The sequence below is a fragment of the Neophocaena asiaeorientalis genome, unplaced genomic scaffold (genome assembly GCF_003031525.2).
Source record: "Neophocaena asiaeorientalis asiaeorientalis breed wild unplaced genomic scaffold, Neophocaena_asiaeorientalis_V1.1 scaffold40, whole genome shotgun sequence".
NCBI lineage: Eukaryota > Metazoa > Chordata > Mammalia > Artiodactyla > Phocoenidae > Neophocaena > Neophocaena asiaeorientalis.
In genome coordinates this window covers 9524438-9540721 of record NW_020185335.1, presented here as the reverse complement: position 1 = coordinate 9540721, position 16284 = coordinate 9524438, and the positions used below count along the sequence as shown (strand labels likewise).

General features: G+C 52.5%; 1 protein-coding gene across 3 annotated transcripts in view; it reads right to left on the bottom strand.

Moving 5' to 3' along the window:
- PLCG2 (phospholipase C gamma 2) overlaps positions 1-16284 on the bottom strand; it is a 139140-nt gene that overhangs the window by 35363 nt on the left and 87493 nt on the right. For all 3 annotated transcript variants that reach the window (XM_024735622.1, XM_024735623.1, XM_024735624.1), the window contains exons 11-19: positions 15214-15299; positions 13700-13820; positions 12965-13133; positions 9523-9627; positions 7898-7987; positions 7090-7265; positions 5783-5983; positions 4810-4929; positions 491-671 (exon numbers count right to left, since the gene is read on the bottom strand). In XM_024735622.1, coding sequence (XP_024591390.1) covers positions 491-671; positions 4810-4929; positions 5783-5983; positions 7090-7265; positions 7898-7987; positions 9523-9627; positions 12965-13133; positions 13700-13820; positions 15214-15299 — 1249 coding nt within the window. The remainder of the gene's footprint in view (positions 1-490; positions 672-4809; positions 4930-5782; positions 5984-7089; positions 7266-7897; positions 7988-9522; positions 9628-12964; positions 13134-13699; positions 13821-15213; positions 15300-16284) is intronic.

Genomic DNA, 16284 nt, shown 5'->3' with positions numbered 1-16284 from the left:
CCCCCCCCCCCCCCCCGGCTCACTCCCCAGCCACAGCAGCTTCCTTTCTGTGCCTTCAGGCACGCTCTCACCTCAGGACCTTTGCACTGGCTGTTCTTTCTTCTTCCTCATAGCTACGGGTGCCCTCCACGTCCTGTGTCTGCCCACATGTCTCCTTGTCAGCAAGATCTTCCCGAGCACCCTTGAGAAGTGCGGCCCCTTCCCCATCACTCTATCCACTTATCCACCTGCTCAGTGTGTTTTTCTCCATAGCACTTATCACCCACCAGCTGATACATGCTCAGTATATTTTTTAAAATTTCATTTGTTGTCTGTCTCCCCTGCACTAGACTGTAAGAGCCCAAGGGCAGGGTCTTTGTCCACGCTGTTGGACGGAGAGCCGTGTGGGACACACCTAAGTGCTCAAGAAAGGTTTGCTGAATGAACAAACAGATGAATCGTAACCTCAGACAAGATATTCCACCCAATCTCGAGCGAGTCGACCACCTACCATATTGTAGCGCTCCAGGAGCTCGGGGGTCACGGGGTAGCGCAGTTTCATCTTCCGGTAGAGTGCGTGCTTCTCGTAGTAGCTGACCAGCTCCACGAGGCTCTCGAAGTAGGCGGAGGTGCCCAGCACGAAGTGCCGGCCGTCCCGGTTGATGCGACAGTGTTTCACCTTGCCCCTGGCCCTGGGGGGAGACCACATGGTGCTGACATCCTGGCAGCCAGATGGTGGCCATATAAGCCCACCGATTAGAAACAACCTAGTCATCCAACCTAAGGGACCAAATACATGAAGAGCACACAGCCCTCCCATGGAATACAATGATGTAGGTCTTTGCAAAACAGATACAGAAGAACCGGTACCTCAGAAGAAACACTTCAGAGTGACTCAACAGCTATAGCTCCTCTGGCCCTTCCCTTCCTCCCCAACTATAGGACTTGACTACAGAACACGCCGGTGTCCAGATCAGGGCCAGAAAACTATGGCCCAAAGAGTAAATCCACCCCCCTCTCCTGTTTTTGTAAGTAAAGTTTATTTGACGCACAGCCACGTTCATCTGTTTGGGTACTGCCCGTGGCTGCTTTCACTCTGCAACGGCAGAGCTGAGCAGGTGCACAGAGACCATCTGGCCTGCAAGGCCTAAAATATTTATCCTTTGATCCTTTATAGAAAACATCAGCCCATCTCTACTCGAGAACTCTGGGACTTGATGCCCAAATCCTTAAATCTTATCTTCAGTGGTCCAACTAGTGCACAAATGGAATTTTTTTTCCAAAAGGGGAAACAAATCTTTTATTTCCTCACCTATTTGAAACAAGAGGCAGAAAAAAATCCAAAAGAGAATAGAATCCTCAGTCTTACTAGCTTTTATCAGCAAGAATAGAAATATCTGTGACAGTAAGTTTGACCCTAACTTTACAGCCGAGAGCATCTTGAAAACTGCAACAGAAATAGTTACTATGCTCAAACTACTTATCTTTTTTTTTTTTTTTTTTTTTTTTTTTTTTTTTTTTTTTTTTTTTTTTTTTTTTTGGCGGTACGTGGGCCTCTCACTGTTGTGGCCTCTCCCGCTGCGGAGCACAGGCTCCGGACGCGCAGGCTCAGTGGCCATGGCTCACGGGCCCAGCCGCTCCGTGGCATGTGGGATCCTCCCGGACCGGGGCACGACCCCGTGTCCCCTGCATCGGCAGGAGGACTCTCAACCACTGCGCCACCAGGGAAGCCCCCAAACTACTTCTCTTTTAAAAATTTTGCACCTAACAGACATTTTTTTTTTTACTGTTTTAAAAAATACATCCCGTTAAGTCATTTCTTCCAAAACTCCTATTTTAAAAAAAAAATGCTAGGAGACTACTTCTTCAGCAGCTAACGTGCGATGATATTTTATTAAATATTTATTTTAAAAAAGAAAAGAAATACTGCTGAGTAAATAAAACAAGTTGCAGAATGAAACTGTAGTATGATCCTATTTTATTTTTTTTTAACGGAACAAAATACCACTAACAGAATGGCGCTATATATTTTCCAGAGGTACACACATATGTATGTAAAAAAAATTTTTTTTGAGTCTTGATGGAGACACCAGTTACAAAACTGTGCTTTCTACCAAAACAAAGATTGAGATGGCAAAGACCATAGGGGGCTTTAGCTTTCACTGCAGTATCTTAATTTTTTATAAGGCTAATATACTTACGTAGTGAAAAATTAATTTTAAAACTTTATACAAAAGCTCCACAGGGCAGGGAGGCTCTGGGGTACCGAGGTTAAGAGCATCAGTCAGGTTCTGGCTCCTTCCCCAGGTAACCTCCCTGAGCCTCAGTTTCATCATCCACAGATCTGGGGATGCACAGCTTCTGTCTCAAGGTTAAGTGTCAGGACTGCTGTCTGTTAGGTAACCCAGGGTAAGCCCTTTGCAGTGTGTCTGGCACCCAGAAGAAACTAAAGAAATGGATGGTTGGGAAAATATACACAGCCAAGCCAAAACTTCCCTGGGAGACAGAACAGCCAAAAGGGGAGAACAGGGCTGGAGTATGAGCCTCCCGGAGTGTGTTGCTATGAGCCAGTGAACACTAACGCCTGAGGGCTTAGCTTCGTGATGAAGCCCCTCATCCCATGGAGGGGCGCCTCCCACCACTCACACCCAGAAAACAACCTCGTCTCTTTGCATGGATTTGAAAGCAGACACTTCCCTCCTGTGGAAATCTATACAGAAGTTTAGTATATGTTCCCAGGGCCTAGAACGGCGCCTGGTACAGAAGAAGTACCCCCACAAATATATGGGGGGAGGGAGGAAGGAAGAAGAGGAGTCACTTGTAAGTCCTGTGATGACACCTCTCATCCCCACCAGACCACTGGCCTCATGAGAGCAAGGGCTGGGCTGTTTTTATCACTCCTGAATTTCTAGACCTGACCCAGAGCGGGTGCTTATCAAACATTTATTGATTTCTAAAAAAGAAAACCTCCAGCTCTCAGGGTGCCTCCAATCTCCTGGGGAGGACAGATGTGCAAGCAGAACACGGTGGATGTATAGAAGCTGAGTATCAATCTGGGAGCCCGCCGCTTCATCCATGCATTTCCAGTGACCCCAACCTCATCGCCAGCTTGAAGGTGCCCAATCAGAATCAAGTTACCGGGCTCAAGCAGGGGCCAGTGGGAGCACCTCACAGGACTCATCCTCTCTGTGGACGCTGTCCTGGCACCTCAAGGTAAAGTGAGAACAGAGCCAATGGAGTGTAACACCGAGATGCTCAGAGCTAGTCTCCTGCGGGTCACAGACGAGGCTTGTATCCGAGTGTGTTGGAGGCCAGTTTCACCTCTTGGGCATCTCAGCCTGTAGCCACTAAATCCCCACCTTTTTTCTTTCAGCCACAGAGTTTGGTTTCTGTCCCTTGCACCCAGAAGCACCCCGACTGACGACAGACTATAGCACAATGCGACCCCCAACATCCAGCCCAGTGCCTGGTACAGCACAGATTCAATTAAACACATCCAACTCCCATCCAGGGGTAGCAGGCACCGTAAAGAGTTTTGGGGAAAAGAGCAAAGACACCCCTCTGTTGGCGGCACAAAGCACAAAAGAGCCACGCTGGATGGAGCTGGCACACAGTAGGTCCTCAATAAACAGCAGTGATAATGACCATCACCACCCCCAAGAAGGCAGCTCGGGGCTAATGGGGGGATGGGGGGCAGACTGGAACAGTAGCCAAGGGGGATGGGTGAGGGCAACAGGAAAGGGAGGACAGGAGCAGGCTGGCACACCAGGGCCCCGACTGTGCAGCTGGTAACCACCTTCACCACGGGGAACCGTGGGCCCAGAGCTTCCAACTCCTTCCATTTTTCATGAGAAGCAATCTGAATTTCCAGGTAAAACTCCTCCGTTTTTAACATCACCGTGCAGGCTGAGCAAAACACCCAGAGGCCCAATTTGGCCCACAAGCCTCTTGCTTAGACCTCACAGTAAAGCACGCAGGCTCTGGAGGAGGACAGGCCTGAGTCTGAAACCCTGACTCAGCCTAGGATGAGGCTGTGTGGCTTTAGACAGGTCAATTAACTTCTCTGGGCCTCCATTTCCTTACTTATAATAACTGGATCTACCCCTCATGGGCTACAGTGATGGCCTCGAACAGGTGAGGCCTTGAAGGCAGCCCAGTGTCCCGAACATCAGTTAGGAACTCAATATCTGGTAGCCAGCATTCTATTACCATCATCAAGAATACACAGGGAAACCCTGAAAATGGGGAGATGGAGGGAAAGTATGACGAACTGGGTCTGAACCTCCCTCACATTGCTTTTGGTAGAAATTGGAGGAATTGGGCATCTTGGGGTAGAATGAACGTAGAGAACCACAGTCCTAGAAATGGTTGGTCCATACAACCACTGGCAGTGGGGTGTCAACTGTGGATGGGAGGAAACAAGATCTACAACATCACCCATCTGGGTTGCCAGGGCTGCCTGGGTTCGAATTCCAGCTCCACCACTCACAAGACTGCATGTCTCAAGCAGGTTATTTAATCTCCCTGTGCCTCAGTTTCCTCCTCTGAAAAGCAGGGATCACGGTCATGCTGATCCCACAGAGTTGTTGGAAGATGAGATGAATTAATATAAAACACAATGCTCCTGGGACCAGTGCCCAGCACACTGAAAGCACACATCAGTGTAGTCTGCTCTCGCTCTTTACTATCACCATCGTCGTGGTTGACAGACACCCTGGGCGGAGGACACAGAGCTGAGCCTCCACCTGCAGTTCCCCCTTTGTTCTCCACACCTGCCCTTCCCAAGCCGTCTCTGCAGAGCACACAGTGGGCTCCAGCCCGTGCACCTACCTGAAGGTGATGGCGTAGGAGTCAGAACCTTCCCGCTTCCGGATCAGGAAGGCCCCATCCCGGGGAACCCTCATCAGCATGTCCTCCGCTTCTCCACGGCTCAGCCCGTCATAGTACCACCTGCAGCACAGGGCCAAGAAAATGGCCGAGGGAGAGGCCGCTGAGACCGGCAGCAGAGGAGGAAACGGTGGGTTCCCGGGATGCCTGAGACACGGCCCTGGAACCCACCATGGAAATTACACAGTGGGCCTCCGTATCCGAAATCACCTCTGAAGACAGAAGTTTTTAGAAAGATCACCCAGACACAGTTTGGGTGAAGCGTTCATGTAGTGGGTCTGCTTGGAGCATAAGCGAATAAATCAACTTACATCTTTACCCACCCTGACCCCCCCACCCCCGACCCAAGCATCAGAGGGTGGCACAGTCACCACAGTGTCTCAGAACAGCAGAGGCAGAAAAGATAGGGAATAGGGTTTTTAGGTTGTTCTTAAAGATGTGAAATAGCAAATTTTACGGCAATCCATCTAAATATGGACAAGAAAAGTAAAAAATAAAGGTGTCATAGCTACATGGCCTCCTGTGAAATGTGCATTTGAGCAGCCTTCTGCTTAAAAATTACTCTTTGCTTTTCACAACGAGTTAACCCTTTGCAAGGCCTAACTGATACTCACTTTACAATTATATTTTCGCTTTCAGACCAAAAGGAATGAGCTTGGACAGAAAACAGTAACACCGGGCCAAAATTATCTCTGAAAATCAACGCTCAAGACCTCAGGACCACGAAGATAAAGGAGAAGAAAGGAAAGGAGAGGAAGAGGGAGAGGAGAGAGAAACAGGCCATAGGTAACTGGACAGCGGCCGCCCTGGGGAACTGCAAGAGACCCCGGTGGGCCCGGGTGAGGCGCCCCGTGGGAATCTGGGCCCCAGCACACCCTCCAGGCAGTCGCGCCCCCAGAGCACAGGGCACACGTACGGCTTCGACTCGTGCGGGCTGGGGTTGGGAACTGGGTCGGTGAGCCGGAGCTCGAACTCGGCACAGCGCAGGTGCGTCTCACTGTAGTGCTGGATGAGGGCATAGATGCTGGTGAACATGAGGTTGTCAGTCAGGTAATACTTCAGGGTCCCGCCCTCCATGGTGGAGCGGATCCGGCAGTGCTGGACGCGGCCCGACCGCCTGCCGGGAGAGGGACCACGTCAGAGCCCAGGCCCGGCCGGCTGGCCCTTCCCGCAGCCGGTGTGGCAGAGAGCACAGGGTGGGCCAGAGCTGCAGCCAGGGCCCCCAGGGGTGGACGCTACGTGCGGCCACACAAGCCTCCGTCTGCTCTTAGCACCGGCCCAGCGCTTTCACACAAGTTGATCCTTGGGGCTGGATTCCAGACCATTCTACCTACTTCCTCTACCCGCCGTCCCCTTTCACCTACGTAACTGTTCCTCTGGAGCCAGAAAGCCTAGGTTCCAATCCTGACTCTGACACTGAGGAGCTACGTGACCGTGAACAAGTGACCTGTCCTCTCTGAGTTTCCCTATTATTACTCTAGTGGTCCAACAAGGACAACGATAGTATCCTCCTCACAGAGATGTCCTGAGGATGAAACGAGATCACACACAGAATGTGCTCGCAACGCTGCCTGGTAACTGGTAAGCATCTTACAGGCGTTAGCTGTCGCGATTATTTGTATGTTGTTAATATTAGAACTTTTATCCTTCAGGTCTCAATTTAAACACCACTTCTTTCAGGAAGTCTTCCTGGATTATTCTCCCAACATCACACTAGACCCCTCTCTTACAGACTTTCATAACGTCTTGCGCTTTTCCCACTGCACGTGTCACAACGAGAATGATGTATCCTTTGCCTGATTCCTTTTCCACTGTTCATCTCCCTCCTGAAACTCTCATCTCCATCAGGACAAGGACCCTGTCTGTCACTGCTAAGTCACTGCGCCTAGCACAGAGCAAGTACCCAATAAATAAATATCTTTTGATGAATTCATGCACAGATGACTGAGCGAGTGAGTCAATGAACAAGCTCACTACAGCCTCACCCACAGTTCCGTAAGGCCACTTTACAATTTTAAATACTGCACTGAAATATCGCTAATCTTGTTGACTAAGTTTGGGGGCCCTCACCCAAGTCTTGCCCCACACAGCTCACTAAATAAAGTCTAGGTTTCCAGCCCAGCCCCACCCAAGTCTGGCCTAAGCTGCCACCACTTGCCTCACGGCACCCCACCCCACCAGCTGCGAGGAGAAGGCGCGTGCCCCGGCGAAGAGGGCCATTACCAGAAGGACAGGGTGTAGTCATTGGGGTACGTCTCGCTCTCCCGCACCAAGAAGGTTCCATCCTTGCCCCCCGTCTCGGCGCAGTATTCCTGCAGCAGCTTCTCGGCGCTTGTCCTCTTCTCCACCTTCTTGTGGAACCACTTCTCCCCAAAATGCAGCTCCGTGGGGGCTATATCCTGGGCCGCAAAGAGAGGAGGGGTTTCTGAAAACCCGGACCAGACCCCCAGTATCATCAGACTAGTCCCTCTGTGCATGCTGATTCCTGAATAACAGACTGGACTGGATAACAGACCAAAAACGGCCTCAGCTCACTTTTACCCCGAGAGGTCCGGGAAGCCAGCCTCCACTGCCCTCCCCACCCCCCAGCCACCTACTCCTGACACCTCCCTATTTGTGGTGGCCTCCTGGAGTTCTGAGTCCCGGGATAAGGGGTCCCCAGTACAGCCCTCAACTCTACTGTACAGGAAGCCTGAGAGCCATAATACCCTGGGGGCTGCACTCAAGGGACAGTACCAAGGATGACCAGCAGCCCCAGGGGAGAGGGCAGGAGAGCCAGGAACCAGGCTAGTGGGTAAGGCTGGACAGAACATCCAAATGTCCCCATCCTCCCCAGGGAGCACAGGCCAAGCACGCCTTTCAGAGAGCAGGAAAGACACCTGAACCTCACTGGCTAAGCACGTGGGCCAGCCAGCCAATCCGAGAAGAGCCAGGCAAGCCTTGGTACCCGAAGAGGCGGCTCCTTGGACTGAGCATGTCCAGGCCTGCCGGCCACAGGGTGAGAGCAGCATTACAGGAGGTGTCCACCTACCGGGGGCTGTTCACCTTCCGTAGTCTGTTCAATGTCGTCGCTGAAGGACAGCTTGGCGTCAGCAATGGCGCAGTAGTGCCGAGTCCATCGCTACAAAGTGAAACCAGCGTTAGGGCTTCCCCAAAGTCTCCGCTCCGTCAACTCTGAGGCCCAAGGGCCCTGCCTGGCAGCACCCCAGCATCCACTGGGGACTCGCCTTTCCCACTCTTGTAGCCATTTATGGTGGTTTCACAGAATTCGATCCCCTGTGAGACATTTCTTTTAAACATCTGTTTATTCTGGGGTTCTTCTGGCATTTTCAGGGCTTCTTTATTCAGTGTGTCTAAGGGTAGACACGACGTAGTATTGTATTCCTTTAATCTGAAGGCTTTTAGGAATGATGGGATTGTTTTCTGGGTGTGTGTCCTCACGACTGTCTTTTTCCATTTCACCCATGTTTTAAGACTTTCAGGATTTCTCAGCCAGCCTGTCCTAGAGACCCTTTCTTCGACACTTAAATGTGACTTAATTCTATATTTAAATTTCAACCATTTTTAATTTTTATTCCTAGAATATAAGAATAGACGTGTAGAAACACACTCAAATGCAGAAAGACAAACATAACATGATACCACTTAATATGTAGAATCTAAAAAATAATGCAAATGAACCTATGCACAAAACAGAAGCAGACTCACAGATGGAAAACAAACTTAGGGTTACCAAAGGGGAACGTTGCGGGGAGGAATACATTAGGAACATGGGATTAACAGATACAAACTACTATACATAAAATAGATAAGCAACAGGACCTACTGTATAGCACAGGGAACTATATTCAGTATCTTGTAATAACCTATAATGGAAAAGAATCTGAAATACATACATATATATAACTGAATCACTTTGCTGTACACCTGAAACTAACACACCATTGTAAATCAAATACACTTCAATCAGTGAATCAATGAATTGACCAATACCTACTCAAATGGATTGCCATGTTAGGCTATGGGATATGAGAAGTGGCATTAACATTCAAAATGCCTCATTCCCATCAAAAAATAATGTTTCCTTGGGACTCCCCTGGCGGTCCAGTGGTTAGGACTCTGCGCTTCCACTGCAGGGGGTCCCGGGTTGGATCCCTGGTCAGGGGAACTAAGATCCTGCAAGCCACGTGGCTTGGCCAAAAATAACAGTAATAATGTTTCCAGTGGAACTGCCTCAGATTGGAGGACACTAAGGGGTTAGGACAACGAACTGCATTATCACATCCGAGATTGCATCCTGGGTCAGAAAAAGGACATGAGTGGACAAACTGGAATAAGGTCCACAAATTAGTTGGTGGTAGTGTACCCAATGTTCAATCCATATACTCTGGTTACAGAGGATGTTACTATTCGGGGAAACTGGGTGAAGCACGTATGAGAACTCTCTGTGCTTGTATGTGTGTGAGAATCTAGAGTATGTTACATTGAATATAAAACTACTTCAAAATAAAACACTAATGATGCAAAAGAAAAACAGCTTCCTTAAAATGACAAATTCACTTGGCACAAAGTGGGAGTGAGACTGAAATCCTCCCGGAGCTCTCCAGCAGGCCGTAACAGATTCAGGGCTCTGAGAAGGGGCGCGAGAAGACGCACCTGGTCGATGGAATCCCACATGTACAGTTCACCCTGCTGCCTGTGTTCATCTTTCTTGTCCTCCACGTTGACATCCACGTCGCCTCGGGGGCCCAGCTTCTTATGCTGAGGGGAAAAATACACAAAGCCCGTCTCCCTAAGACCCAGGTTAGGATCTGTGAGCCAGCAAACATTCATTCACATCAGCCAAGCATCCACCGATCGTCCCACCTCAGGGCCTTTGCACTGTCTGTTCTCTCTGCCTGGCTTCTCTCTCACGACACTGTGCTCTGTGCTCGGCATCACCTCCTCAGAGGAGCTTCCCTAAAAACAGCCCACACTCCCCCTCCCACCCCTGCCACTCTCTAGCCCCTGGTAGTTCATCTTCACGCTCTTTAGCCTAAGTGTATCTATGTATCTATCTGTCTTCTGTCTGTCTTCCCTGCTAGATTATAAGCCCCATGAGGGCAGGGACTTTGTTTTGTTCCCTGTTGAACCTCCTGCACTAGGTTAGCAGATACCGCTCGATAAATATTCAATGAATCAATGATGCGCCCGCATTCTCCAGCACACAGAGGGCAAGGCAAGATCACAGCCAGCCCATGGGCACAGGCCGTGCAGGGCAGTGGAAGGCACACTGGGGATGTAGAGTTAGAAGACCTGGGTGCAAACAGCACTGCTGCTGCTTTATCAGCTGTGTGACCCTGAGCAGGTGGCCGCACCTCTCTGAACCTCTCAGGTCTCATCTGCAAGCCTAAGAGGATGATTACGACAATGTCCACCCGGGCGAGTTCACTGACTGCCCATGTGGACTAGCCTTGATAAGTCCCAGTTGTGGTGACCTGGTGGAGGGAGCTCAGGATTGGGAGTCAGACCTGGGCTTGAATTCAGGGCCTATCACCTTCCTCGCTGTGTGGCCTCGGCTGCATGACAATCTGTCTCAGTAACTTCCCCTGTAAAATGGGGGTAACAGGGACTTCCCTGGTGGCCCAGTGGCTAAGACTCCGCACTCCCAACGCAGGGGGCCTGGGTTCGATCCCTGGTCAGGGAGCCAGATCCCACACGCCACAGCTAAGAGTTCCCATGCCGCAACTAAAGATCCCACATGCCGCAACTAAAGATCCCACATGCCGCAACGAAGACCCAGCGCAGCCAAATAAATAAATAAATATATTTTTTAAATGGGGGTAACATAGCCCCCCGTCCCGTAAGGTAGTGGGCGTGTAGGATACCTGTCCATAGTGCAGCACGACATAAATGTTCCATTTTGTTCCATCTTTGGCAGGAACTAACTGTGTAACCTCAGCTGAGTCAACCTCTAGACCTCAGGGTCCTCACCTGTCAGGTGGGCTGGGGGCCCGGGATTATCAGTCCTGCAGGTCTGCCATGAGACTGAATACCACTGACGACCGTGCCCAGCCCAGTGTGTGGCACTCAGTGATCACGTCACAAATGCTACTTCCACCCCTTTTCCCTGAAATTGAAAGGGCTGAACCAAGAGGTACCACAGGTGGGGCAGTGGGAGCTCTAAAAGGAGTCTTCACACCCTAAAACAAGCGCTGGAAAATACCTGGGGACACGCAGAGAGCTGTTCTAACAGAAACGGAGGGAAGCCACGGGGGAGCTGGGAACAGAGAGATGCAACAAGGTTCCCTGAAGACTGACTGCCAAACCTGAGGAGCCCTGGACACCTCCCCAGCCCGGCCAAGCACCCTCTGCCTCTCATCCTGCCTTCCTCACGCTGGAAGCTTCCCTGAGCGTCTCAGCGGAACCTGCCCCAGGATCTTAGCCGATTTCTCCAAATATGCTGGTGCTTTGATCCCTGAGGGCACCAGCCTCCTCCTCTCTGGATGGGCCTCAGCCAAAGCCCCCTCACAATTTGGTGTTTCTGTCAAGCGGTTTGTCTCCCTATAAGACCGTGATCTCCTGGCATGTAGGAAATGTCCCCAATGCATCTTAGTGGTCCAGTGACAATCTAGGGAACGTACCACCCGTTCACACTACCCCACCTTCATGGATGTCATCCCCGAAGCCGAAGGGCCTTCTCCCTTCTCTGCATGGTAAATCCCTGTCTGTCCTTCCTACGAACCTGCCAGCTGTCACTGAAATCCACGCCGCTCCTTCCACCGATGGCTGCCCAGCTAGAGTCAGCCCCTGCAGATGGTGCGGTCATGTGACTAAGTTCTCACGCACTGGACACAACAGCCCAGGACTGTCCAACTGATGTCCCACCTGCTTATCAGGAATCACTCGCCCTGGACCCCTCACATTCCCGTTTCTACGAGCTGGAGCCCAATGTGCCTTGCAACCCAGCATGGACCACACACAAGGACAGTGCCCCCCAGGGCAGAGCCTTCGCCAGTTCTGTGGCATGGACCCCCTCTGAAGTCTGGGGAAGACTACGGATGCCTTTCTCAGAATAATGTTTATAATGCATAAAATGAAAAGAGAACCCAATTATATCGAAATACAGCTACCAAGTAAATAAAAAACACTTGCAATATACTAGTACTTCTTCACTAACATCTTCCAAAAGATCTACAGGCAGATCTAAGAACCATCATGATTTTAAAGTAGTGACGAGCACACGTTATCTTGAGATATTGGCAACAACGGGAGAAGTGCTATGAAATTATCCATGATTTCTGCTGGTGACGACGCCTCAAGCGGCTTGTTGCCAATATTCACAATGGAAGGAAAGGTTAAGTTTTACCTACATGTTAATAAAGAGGCACCATTTTTGCCCAAAGTTCACATGCCACCACCTCACAAGTCTTATCTGTGGACTCTCTGGGGGTCTGCAGAACCCCATCTGAAAACCCCTTCCCTGGGAGACCGCAGACCAAGATAAGAACATCCTGAGTCCCCGGACAGCCTCGCGGACCAGAGCTCAGAACTCCTAGAATACTCTCCCGCACATCGAGTCTTGAACTTACATGACTGAAGCCACGGTCTGTCTGGTCTCTTGACCCTAGTAATATACATGCCCAAATGTCACCCCTCCTGGCATCTGTGGTACAGCCGTCACTCACCCCTCCCCACAGCCACCTGTCGCCCCTAGTACACGCAGCCCTCTGGGGCAACTGTTCACTTCCAGCCCACCCCCCACGTGAGAACAGAGCCTGGGTCGCTGGAACAGCCCCAGCTCCTCATGAGGGCCTGACGCAGAGCGGGACGTGGTGAAGACCGGCCAAAACAAATGCACGGGAGTGAGTGAACACTTCTGGGGCACCTGCTGTGGGACAGGGCAGTTCCAAGCGCTCCGCACACGGCCTTCCGCGTTACGCTCGCGGCACATGAATGACGCGGGTTCTGTGGTGAACCCCCAGACCGCGAGGACGCCGAGGCGGCGGGAGGTGAAGCGACCTGGCCCGGGTCAGGCGCGAGGTCAGCGAGGAGAACGGGGAGCCCGTGCCCCGAGCCGCCGGCTCTCCCCACGTGAGCGGCAGCCCCGGGCCGCTACCTTGATGATGATCTTCTCCCGCAGCTGGCTGGGCGACGGCAGCTGGTCGGCACTGGCCTCCGTGGGCTTGGTCAGCAGCAGGTCGCCGAACGCCTCCTTGAACACCCTGGCCATGTGGCGCTGCTGCTGCACGCAGCAGTGCTCCTCGATGGACAGGATCACGGGGAAGCTGCGGGCGGGGAGGGAGGGAGGGGCGCTCGGCAAGCGGGATGGGCCGCGCCCACGCAGGGCTGCCCAGCCCGGCCTCCGGGACCAGGGCGTGCCCTGTGCTCTCGGCCTAGGGGCACGCCAGCACTCAGCTGGGGCTTCTCAGCAGTGACTTTGGCCAGGATGGAGCCCGGGCTGGGCTGTGTGTGTGTGGGGGGGTATCTGTGTCGCTACGTGGGGTGTACGCGTGTGTCTGTACGTAGAGAATATACGTCTGATCGTGTGTCTGCAGAGGGGGTGTCTGTGTGTCTTTGTGTTCCGGGGGTGTCCTGTGCGGGCGGTGCCTCTGTACGTGAGCATCTGTGTGGGATGTGCGTGAATGTACGTGCGCGTGCGCTGGGGGGAAGGGGGCGTCTGCGCCCATCCGTGGGGGGGCTGCCCGTGTCTGTGGGACGATGTCTCTGAGTGTGTGTGTCCATGCGGGCTGTGTCTGCAGGGGGGGGTATGTTTGTGTGTGTGTCCGTCCACCCAACCCTAGCCGCCTTCCCCTTAAAGGTGAACCACCAGGAAGGAAATCAGCCAACTGACCTCGAGGTGACAAAGGCATGGTCCTTGATGGCCTGCACGACATCATCAAACTTGATCTTGGTGGTCCGCGTCCAGCCGTGGTAGATGATGGGCTTCCCGTCGGGCCCGTCCCAGCAGTCCACTGAGGGCAGAGACGTGCGGTCTCAGTACCCGCGCCTCCCTAGTCCACTGAGGGCGGCTACGCTGCCCGGGTGACGACCGCGCCACCAGCCCCGGCCCCCCGCACTGGCTCAGTCACCAGGACCCCGGGGCCACACCCGGCATCGCCCTCAGGGGCCACCAACATGAGGACGCGTGTTACCTACGCGCTTACAGGAAGATTTTGGGCGTCTAATTAAAGGTCCCGCTGTCCAAAAGAAACGAAACGTTTCTTCTTTAACAAGAGATTTATCATGTGTTCTAGCTTCTGATTTGACTTGTCTAAACCTTGGCTTGCTTCTTCTGCCAGCAGAAAGAATACAGAGCAATGGGAAATTTATTTTTCAAGATTCACGGTAAAATATTCAGACCGAACTAGGTTATGCAGAAGGTGAGCATCTCCTATATTTTTGACCCCCCAAAGTAGGAATAGGAGCTGACAGTTTCAGACTTGATTTTTTCACATTTGCTTTTTCCTAAGGGGGGACAAAGGCATAAATTAAGCAACACTCTGTAGGAATAACTGCCATTAAGGTCTGATACCGTGATGGATGCTTTTGATAAAACTGGAGCCTACATCAGTGGTTTGTGCCTCTTCTCAGGCCAGTACAGCCATGAGCCTCTGGCGCTGAGTCGGGCCGGGGGCGAAGGGTGGGGAGACAGGAGGAAGCACCGGCCCCCGGCCACGTCCGGGGCCTGGAATCACCTCTGCCGGGGTGGCTGTGAGCAACCGGGGACAAAAGAGTCAGGGTGGGGCTTCTCTGGTGGCACAGTGGTTGCGAGTCCGCCTGCCGATGCAGGGGACGCGGGTTTGTGACCCGGTCCGGGAGGATCCCGCATGCCGCGGAGTGGCTGGGCCCGTGAGCCATGGCCGCTGAGCCTGCGCGTCCGGAGCCTGTGCTCCACAGTGGGAGAGGCCACAGCAGTGAGAGGCCCGCGTACCGCAGGAAAAAAAAAAAAAAGAGTCTGGGTGGCGGCCATGGCAGGGCCGTTGCTAAAGCACGCAGGGTGTCTGCTGCCTCGAACACAGCAGCCCAGAAAGAAGCCGAGGGATAGGAAGACAGTAAGGCCGTCCTGGCTACTGGCCTCCCAGCCCGTCCACTGTATCCGGACACTTTCTGGAGCCCAAGGTGCTGTGGCTCCAGCCTGGCCCGGCTCAACACCACTCCTCGTCGTGGCGACCTTCTCTTCTGGGGAAAGGTCCCCAGCTGGTGGCCGCCTGGCTCACCCCAGATGCTACGGGCACCTGGGTTCTCCCTCCATCTGTCCCGTGCATCCCCATTACTCGGGCCTCCAAACAAAGAAAGCATCCAGCAACAACACGGCCAGTCTCAGCCCGCCGACCGCGTGGCCGCCAGTGCGAAAGGGGTACTCACGCTCGATGCAGCGGCAGCCCATCCGCAGACAGCGGATATAGGCCTCCGGGGACGACTCGCTCCGAAGCTGGTCACCCGTGAGGTACCTGGACGAGAGGAGGTGGGCGGCTGTGTGGGAGCAGGCCTGCAGCTCAGGGCATCCCCGGGGAACTTCTCAGCCTGAGCTCCCAAAGGCCTGAGTTCTCCCTGTCTACAAGGACCCCCATTTAGGATCCAGGCCAGACACATGCAGTTGTGTGGCCAAGCCAGTCATCAGACTCAGGCCGTGATCGTGGGCTATGAAGGATAACCATCCTGGCAATCCAAGTGTGGGCTCGAGAACGTGTGTTCTTTTGAGGAGAATTTGGTCCAAGGGTGTCAGGCAGGAGACCGACGTATGATGATAAATTAACAACCCCCCTGCCCCACCGCTGCCCACTAGGCCCTCAGTCTCAACAGGGCAGAGATGGGCCATCATTCTGATACCAGGGCCCCAGGCCAAGCACAGAACAGATGGAACTTACCATCCTATGAACTATGTCCACCAAAACTGACGTGAAAATATCTCTTTTTCTCACTCTCCTGACCACATTCCCCCTTTAAGAGTCTGTGGTGCTCAGCTGTTTTCTAGGTTTGGCAGGACTGACCGTTCTAAGACACAAACTCAAACCAACGGACATGGTGGGGAAGAGAGAACCATGAAGTCAATTTGCCCCGGAAAAGGAAGGTACCTTCCAAAATGCCTGGAGGTGAACTTAAGGGCCTTCTCTCCAACTCCTGCCTGGACTGACACTTGGTAAAGTACCAGTCGACAGCTCTCTGGATGCCCAGGACCCAAGGCCTCCACCCCCTCACCTGACAAAGCAGACTGAGTAACAGAATTTGAGTGTAACACCCATTTCTCCCTTCCCATCTGCTCTTTTTTGCAACCTTCCAAAGATATGCATTTGAGTGTGTTGTTCTCTGGCCTAAAAGCTATCAGCGGCTCCCACTGCCACTGCCCCTCGCTCTGACCTCAACGATTCCACTCAAGCTGACCCTCCTGTCCTCCTCTTCTGCCACTCACCCTGCCAGGTTCTACACTCTAGTCCT